We start from the raw sequence: 9,116 nt of genomic DNA, 5'->3' as shown, positions 1-9,116 counted from the left end.
AATAAATCCACCCCCTACTCTGGTGCAGGGATTAATAAATCCACCCCCTACTCTGGTGCAGGGATTAATAAATCCATCCCCTACTCTGGTGTTGGTATTAATCCTCGTGCAGAGGATTAATACATCAATCTTCCCTTTCCACCTCCATATGCCGGTGGTCTCTGTGGTGCAGACTGGTGGACTATTCCTGTATATCCAGTGTATATGTCATGACGGTACAGCAGCCCCCAGGGGTTTAACCTGTGACTAAGGGTAATCAAATCTGATGCATTGAGGATAGAAGTACTGCTGGTTTTCTCTTCTACCTGAAAATTAAATGCACGCACACTGTTCTACCTCTACAGCAGAAGGAATATGTATTCAAAAGAAATGTAGTGGAACTGGCTTCATAGTCCAGATTTGAATATAATAAGACACAGAACACCCTAATCTCTGAATCCAGAACCAAATCAAAGTTATGTACTCTGAACAGCCTTTATTTGTAAATTTTTTTTTTTTTAATAAAGTCAACAGACATGTTTAAGCAGGAGATTGACCAAGCAATTTGTCCAAATATTCCAGGACCTCCACACTTCAAGGGATCGGGGTCCAATTAAACAAAAAAGCCTATCAAGCTAAAATATCTGGAAACTGACCTTTGGTTTATGCAAAATATAGAAAAACCCTCAAACATTTTGAGATGGACTTCAGGTACAGAGTCAGTGCAAAAGAGAAAAGCCATGCATCCATCAGTAACTGTTGAACAGATCTAAGTCCTCTGCTGTGAAAGCTGGTGGTGGTAATGATGATGATGATGCACGTTTAGGAGGCGGACTGTGAAGACCACTGTCCCCAACCTCTGTTCTAAGAGGCCTTTTCTTTTTCTGTGAGCAGGGTTTTACATGAACAGAATTACCATGTGTGGTCCCTGTAAGTTGAGTACAGTTGTATAAAGAGGACCTCATGCGTCCACTTTGAATCCCTGTGGGTTGAAATGTGTTCTGTGAAGTGCAATGGTGTGTGGATGCTTTTACTTGACCACTTGCGATCCCTGTGCTTTGGGTCTGATGTGTGTGTGTGCTTGTTGCCAGTTTAAAAAAATGGATTATCTTCCTCGTGTTGTCTTCCTCTTCATTTCTAACCAGAGGTGTTGCGCTCAGGATATCTCTGACAAACTTCTGTCGGCCAACTGAAAAGCATAACGATTCTTTTAGTCCTATAAAAATTGTTTGCAATGTGAAGGTAAATCCAAAGAATTGACAAACTCACAAAAGCGAAATGCTGACGTCCTTGACTCTTGGATCTTCTTCACAGAGGGCAGTTTAGTTGCACTCAACTCCCACTGGTTGACTACCTGTAACACACCAAGAACACAAAGCAGTTGATATACTACTTTATTACCAGAAACTGCAACTACAAATAACCTCTCTTAAAATTCCAATAATTAAAAAAATAAAACTCTTTACAAGACTTAGCTACAAACACAAAATTGGGGATGTGTGACTTTAAAGTTAAGCATGTGGCAAAGACAAGATTTTTCTGGTCATGATTAGAGTTAAGAAAAACTCAAGCTGTATGCACTTTGGTTTTTTCTCAATTACTCACAATGCAGAGTATAAAATACTAAGAAAAAAGATAAGTCAAAAAGAAAAATAGCAACAAGGAATATGAACAAAATAAGCAATTTAAAATGGCTGTCTGATGAAAACCTCATCACCAAACTGGAAGCTTTTCAAGAAAATGACCAGATGTTCCCATTAACTACAACACAACTATGAAACTTCAGAAGCAATATTCAAATATATTTTCTTAGTACCAGACAAAGGTTTGGCCTACCCTCAAGTGGGTGTCTGCATTCAGTATACATAAACATTTAAATGGACAAACCCTGGGCGTCTGTGGCTGTGACAACACAATTGATGCAAAAGAGTGTCCATGTCTCCGTCGTTCTCGTATGTGCGTGAATGACCATGTGTTTGTGTGTGCCATGCCATAAGGCAGCACAGACAACAGTCAATGACTTGAATGGCTGGAGTATTTGACACTGCTTTGGGTTTTTGACACCATTTGTCAAAATCACCCCCCCATTTGACAGAGGGGGGTGATACACATACCGACAGAATATTGGATACCGAAGCTTTTCATTTTCTCATGGAGGACAATCTCATCCCACTGAGGATGATAAACCAGTGTTTCTCAACCCTGCTCCTGGACGCCCACCTTCCCTGCATGTTTTACATCTCTGCCAGCCCTAACATACCCAATGTACCTCATGAAGGACTTGATAATGAGCTGATTTGAATCAGGTGTGACAGAGCAGGGTGAGATCTAAAACATGCAGGGAAGGAGGCCCCCAGGGGGAGGGTTGAGAAACACTGGTCTAGGCAATCAGAGGTCTGGTGACAAGAACATTGTTGGGTAACGTCCACAGCATACCTACACTGAAAAGCTTGGTAAATGCATGAACATAAAAAAAATAAAAAATCATTACTGGTCATTTTTTCTTCCCAAACACTGGGATGTTACTTTTAAGCTTCTGCAAAGCAGCTATATACAAAGGATGTAGGTTTTATTAGAAACTGAACTTTAATTTCAAGTTTGTGAAGAATTACCTGTTCTGCCCAGCCTTCTGTTTTACAGCAGGAGTGGTCAAAGGCTTCCAGTGGTTCTGTAGACAGGACCAAACCCAACATGTTCCTCAGGAGCGTCTTTAGTGACGGGCCCATCTGAAATTGAAACAGCATAATTTAACCCTTAATTCTGTACAGATTAGCCTATTCCCGTTCCCCCACAGAAGACTTATGCTCCACATAGGAAATAAGAGGCCTGTTAAAGCCAAATGAAAATGTAACTTGTGACATTGAAAGACATTCTAACCTTTATGTGAGTTCCTGTTATATCAAGTCCTTTTAGCTTGGGGAGGCATGTGAGATATCCAACTGCCTTCTCAGTTATAGGATTATCTGATGGACGGAGCGAAAACAGTTCAGAGCTACCATACATTCAGGGACACAGAGGTGCCAGACCTGAACAGTGCCAGACTAGCGTTTGCATTTTCCTATACATCAGGACAGAAAGTACAGCTCAGCCTGGCACAGTGACACCCAAACCATCCATTTCTAAAGTGACATGGATGACAGATGACAAGACATAATCAAGTAGCTCCATCCTATCAGTGTAAACGAAGGGAAGGATACTATGTGCCTTTAATACACGACTCACCTGAGAGGTCAAGCAGCTGCAGGTGTCTTAGTCCCCTTTTCATCATTCTGACAGGGGCAGTCAGTCTCTGAAGACCCTGGTCTGACAGGTTGTTACCACCCAGGGACAACTGGAGAAGGCTTCTGAGGAGACATGCAATCTACTATTAAACATGGCTCCTGTCAAATCATGTCAGGGGTGTAGACCTTTAGAAGTAAATAATTGGACTAACTGACGTTAATCAGGCATTGTACCGTAGAACTACAACGATTCAAACCTCGACAACGTATCTGACGTGAGATGTTGGAAGACGTCATGGCTGTCCCCCAATCTGCAACCAAAGAGATCCAGGCACTTCAGACTGTGGAACGTTTTTATCTCCTCAAGTCTTTCGGTCAGTAAGGGAAATCTGTGGAGGGAATCAATTGATTCGAGTTACATTATGTAAACGTCAATGGTTGCAAGAGCAAGCTAAGTACATCTATTTTTATTTTTTTTATTGACATTGGTTCCTATTCGGGGATGGGGGTAAGCAAGCCTTTATTACCTATGTCGTAAACAAAGTGACCTAAGCACTACCTCCCCGTACGCATCACTGAACAACCTCAGAGCCCTAGAAGCTGTGTCAGGGTTGGAGAATATCATCTTTTCTTCCGCGGTAGCGAAGACTCTTTCCCCTACTTGTTCAGGAAATCCAATTAATGAGTCAACGTGATGGACGTTATACGCTACAAAGAGCAGAGAGATGTCATAGAGTGATTTAGCCGAGTATCTCAGACTGCCTTCTTTGTTATAGGTGAAGATAAAGTGCTCCTTTTTCAAAGCAAGAGATCTTATTATGGTTTTCCTGGCTGATGACTTCGTCTCCGCCAGCACAATGTCATTGACTCGACGAAGTTGTCCTCTCTCGCGAACATAGACCATTCCAGAATCGGAATCGACCATTTTACAAGACGCTGCAACGAATTAACACACTGAATACCGCTGATCCAGCTAGCAAACTAATCATAATGTTGTTCTATTTAAGCAAATGTTGGATTAGTTCGTTACATGTAGTGACGGTGGGTCCGATTGTGCCGCTACCACTCCAGTTTCCGTCAATACCAGTGGCATAATTGCATCATCAGCGTCATGTGAGCAACATTAAAGAAACACTTGGGAGTCACGAAAATCTGGAATTTTTCAAAATAAAAAAGACCAACGAATTACTTAAAAACTGAGATAAATGTAGTTTATTAATTGTTTGAAAACATGTACCTCTCAAAACATTGACAACAATTCAAATATGATCATATTTAAGAGTAATTTCGATAAAAAAGTGGGTGTTAAAACACGTTCAAGGGTAAAATTCAGACAATGCCAATGACAGAATATGGAATACATATTACCTCATAGCTCATAAACTATTGAATATTCCACAGAGAAAGCAGTGTAGGAAATGTCCAGGAGAATGTGTAGAGTAAGAAAAACCTGTCTAATCATGGGGAACGGTGTGCTACATCTAGCAACACAATATCTCCACACCCTCTTTTTCCACAATGTAACTCAATGGATATGAAATACATATTGACTCATACAGAAAAAACTATTCTATACGCTGCAGTGAATGTATTGTAGGAAATGTTCAGGAGAGTGGATAGAGTAATTATATGCAAATAAATCAAGGGGCACTCTGTATTTGCAATTGTTGCTGGCGTTTTACTCCGCCCACCCCATTGGACATAATGTAACTCAATGCATATGAAATATATATTGGCCTATAAAAAAAAAACTGTTCTATACACCGCGGTGAATGTATTGTAGGAAATGTTCAGGAGACTCTATAGATTGATTATATGCAAAAAAAATCAAGGGTTAGGGTTAGAGTTACATTATGGCCAATGGGATGAGCGCAGTAAAATGCCAGCAACGATTGCAAATACACAGTGCCCCTTGATTTCTTTGCATATAATTACTCTATCCACCTTCCTTGACATTTCCTACAATACATTCACTGCGGCGTATAGAACAGTATTTTTTTATAGGCCAATATATATTTCATATGCATTGAGTTACATTATGGCCAATGGGGTGGGCGGAGTAAAACACCAGCAACAATTGCAAATACACTGTGCCCCTTGATTTTTTTGCATATAATCAATCTATAGTCTCCTGAACATTTTCTACAATACATTTACTGCGGCGTATAGAATACATTTTTTTTATAGGCCAATATGTATTTCATATCCACTGATTTACATTGTGGCCAATGGAATGGGTGGAGTAAAACGGCAGCAACAATTGCAAATACAGAGTGCCCCTTGATTTTTTTGCATATAATTACTCCATCCACTCTCCTGAACATTTCCTACAATACATTCACTGTGGCGTATAGAACAGTTTTTTTTTCTATAGGGAAATATATATTTCATGTCCATTGAGTTACATTGTGGCCAAAAGGATCTAGGATGGGTGGAGTAAAATGCCAGAAACAATTGAAAATACACAGTGCCCCTTGATTTCTTTGCATATAATTATTCTACCCACTCTCCTGAACATTTCCTATAGTACATTTTTACAATATACACTAAGCAAAGTGTCAAAATCGATACATTTAATATTATTAAAATCGCGGTTTACCGCGGACTTCTATTTTGAAGGCAAGATCCGAATACCGGAAGTCTTATTGTTGCTACGGAATCTCTAATGTTGCCAGCATGACGCTACTCTAAATTGCGCCTGCGTGAAACGTTGTTCTTCCGGGTACCGAACCGACGTTACAGCTCTTTGTAACTGCCTCAGTAATTATACACATAAATTGTTGAATCAACTATCAACATATTATTTTTCATAAGTTTAAACAATACCTGGTTCATAATTACATTCACAGCAAAGTAATTATATACAAGTAATGCATTTACTATCAACGAACCCCATTATCGCTACAATAATGTATGCACGTGTAAATATCTCGAGATTCCTCATTGACAATATAGGAATACCATACTCTTTATTTAACTGTTTAATAAGGCTTAATCAAAGGACTTTCATATCATTTTTTGTAACAATGTTATGTTTTGTCAGTATATTTTTTCAATTCAATTTGAATAATAATCATCATGACAGCAAATACAAAAATCCTGTAATATAAAACTTTTAAAATGGTATTTCAGCTATGAGAACAGGGCATCCAAATATTAAACTTAAATAGACAACAATTGTTAGAAAACCCAGCAGCAACACAAAGTTAGTACTCATTAAACTTTCCTGCTCTGACTCTTCCCAAGTTCCTTCCCTCTCCAGCCCAGTCCCAGGGTTTGGCTCATTATCCTTCCCCTGTTCCTTACGACTACAGACATCCCTCTTTCTCCACATCCATCTCTGTGTCCCCCTTGTCCTGAGAGCTGGGAACATGATGGCGTCGGATGTGGTTTTTCAGACTGACGTTGTGGTTGAAGCGTTTCTCACACATCCGGCACCTGAAGGGCTTCTGCCCACTGTGGAGGCGCATGTGGGACTTGAGGTGGCTCTTCTGGTTGAAGGACTTTTGACAAACCTGACACGTGTGGAGCTTCTGCCCAGTGTGAATAAGCATGTGCCTCTCCAGGCGGTTGTTGTTAGAACATGCTTTGTAACAAGTGTGACAGATGTTTCTATTCAGGTTGCCATGGGTTTGCACGTGATGTTGTCTTTCAATTATATCATCAAATCTTTCTGAGCATTCTAAACACCGGTATGGACATCTTTTTGATGGCTCTTTTCATGGGTCAGTTTATTTGGCCTAGTATGGAAGGGCTTGAAACAGTACTTACAGGGATAAACATGGGCATGGTGTTGGAGGCTTGTGTGGATCTTCAATCCCAATTCAGTTCTACAGCGCTTACCACAGTCTGAAAAGCGGAATTTCTTGATATTGTGCTCACAAGAATGGTCCTTCTTGCAAGGATGAATGCCACACTCTGTACAGAGCAACCTATGAGGTTTTGCACTGTGTTCTCGTTGAACATGTGCCTCAAAGCTGGTGAGGTCATCAAACCGCATGTAGAATTGGTCAAATCCAACCATCCCTTCAATCTGGCTTACACACACACCACAGGCATACAGCTTCCTATGTCGCTGAGTGGTGCAGGTGAGTACAGACTCTGCTTCACAGTCAGTACACCATTCTACAAGTCTCTCTTCTTTCTCTATTCCAGAATTGTCAACATTGGCTGCTTCTGGAATTCCAGGGGATTCTGGAGTTTCCAAATCCTTAGAAGAATCAGAATCTGAGTCCATTACAATATCTTTCACAGCCGGCTCCCATGGCTGGGCATCTGAATGCCCTTGCTTATTGAACTTCTTGGGCTTCTGGTCTTCCTCACTCTGCTCAGCTGAGGACCAACCATCATGTTCACACAACTCTTCAGTTGGCCGGGACAATGCCCCATCAACTGCCTTAGAAAATAAAAAGATTATAGGCATCTGTTCAAGAACGTAACCTAGCAAGAAACCATATACATGTATCCATTTCAATTCATTATGTCAGGGGATGGTTGTCTTTTTTACTGTTCTATCATGTAAATGTTATTTGGACAGGTGCATTAATACTTAGTACACAGCACTGTAGCCTATTGTTTCTTTCAAAATCCATTTACAATAACATCACCAACATGTTTACCCATGACTATGTTAGGATGTGAGACATTCATTTGAACTGGAGAAATTCATAAGGAAAGAATTTGACCAAAGAAGAGAGAAAAATCGGAGAGAGGGAGCAGGCTCGGGCATGTATTGAAGCAGCAGCTTAGTACTGGCTCAGTACATCTTGGCACATCTGTGGGTGCAATGGTAAATGCCAACTATGTCTGCTGAAGAGGACTGTTTTTCCTGCCTAGAATGGGACTTAATTACAGCAGCTTTGGAAACCTGTCAAAATCTACTGCATTTGACAACACAATAGCAGTAATGCCTTAACCCACGGAGCTAAGGTAAAGATGTATTTGATGCGCCTACACACTTCAGAAGCGCCCCTCCACCTTAATTTCCAATGAAAGATAGCTTTAATGAGTGATCAGGGCAGTGGGTAAGCTAAGCTGTGAGCTCCAGGCTTGGGAAGTAGAGAACTTTTGACATACATCATGAATGTGCAAATCACCAGCTGTGAACACTCTGCAATTACCAGTCAAAAGGGTTGTTTTGCTGGTATGTCTTCTGTGTCTGTTGTTGAAACCAATGGTGTATCCTAAAGCACCCTTCCACCATTCGCAGTCTAACAAATGTTCAATCTCAAAATTCCCCAAAAATAAATGTAGGAGAATTGTATGACATTACGTGTACTACAAGAAAATATATATTATAGCGTTCTGTGGGCCTGAGTCGAGTATAGAATTCGAGGTGGGGTAAATTCCATCCAGCCCGGGCAGATATAAGTTTTCAGGGGAAGTAAATCAATACTTACCAGCCCATTCTTATACCTATAAATATTAATGTAAATTATTTAGACATCATAATGGACCTACTGTATTAATATATTAATTATTGCCCTTCTCTGGCCTGCAAATCACATGATTTAAAGGATATGTTCGGTGGGGGACCATCTTTACGCATGTAAAATACCTTAATCGCTTATGCTCCAGTTGTGCTGTAAATAATATTTTATAGATAATTCCGAGGTCACTCAGCCCCCCAAATTCACCCATAAACATGATTGTTTGTGCTGGTTTGTGCCGTCACAAGTTTCGCTTGTGCTGCTTCGGTGTTTAATTATTTAAAAAAAATATTTGGTGTCACTAGCCCCCCAACATGCTCAAAATTCCATCGAAATAGGCTCAATCGTTTGTGCCCCGCTTGTGCTGGTTTGTGCATTTAACATTTTCGTTTGTGCTAATGCGGCGTTTTATATTTTAGACACTGGTAACTGAAACTGGTATCGATTCTATTGACGCTAGAATCGATCTTCAAAAACAAAAGGTAGT

General features: G+C 40.3%; 2 protein-coding genes across 4 annotated transcripts; both read right to left on the bottom strand.

Annotated features, from left to right (window-relative positions):
- Window positions 1-485: 485 nt before the first annotated feature.
- Window positions 486-4,291, bottom strand: lrrc42 (leucine rich repeat containing 42). Of its 3 annotated transcripts, none has more exons than XM_010890798.4 (7): window positions 3,728-4,291; window positions 3,458-3,589; window positions 3,202-3,323; window positions 2,857-2,942; window positions 2,592-2,705; window positions 1,249-1,333; window positions 486-1,168 (listed from the first exon to the last, which is right to left on the bottom strand). In XM_010890798.4, exons 1-7 carry the CDS (start codon window positions 4,123-4,125, stop codon window positions 729-731), a joined length of 1,377 nt encoding a protein of 458 aa, XP_010889100.2. In that variant the 5' UTR covers window positions 4,126-4,291; the 3' UTR covers window positions 486-728. The 3 variants fall into 3 exon arrangements, with proteins under 3 accessions (XP_010889100.2, XP_010889108.2, XP_010889118.2); XM_010890806.4 differs by having other exon boundaries at window positions 3,202-3,320; XM_010890816.3 differs by having other exon boundaries at window positions 1,077-1,157.
- Window positions 4,292-6,244: 1,953 nt separating this feature from the next.
- LOC105022877 (zinc finger protein 578) lies at window positions 6,245-7,623 on the bottom strand. Its single transcript, XM_020042887.2, is given in 2 exon segments — window positions 6,245-6,900; window positions 6,903-7,623. Coding segments are annotated over 2 exon segments (1,113 nt in total). The 3' UTR covers window positions 6,245-6,508.
- Window positions 7,624-9,116: the final 1,493 nt, after the last annotated feature.

Source organism: Esox lucius, chromosome 3, assembly GCF_011004845.1.
Source record: "Esox lucius isolate fEsoLuc1 chromosome 3, fEsoLuc1.pri, whole genome shotgun sequence".
Lineage (NCBI taxonomy): Eukaryota > Metazoa > Chordata > Actinopteri > Esociformes > Esocidae > Esox > Esox lucius.
Note: the sequence above shows the minus strand (reverse complement) of the source record. Positions and strands in the feature narration are given on the sequence as shown.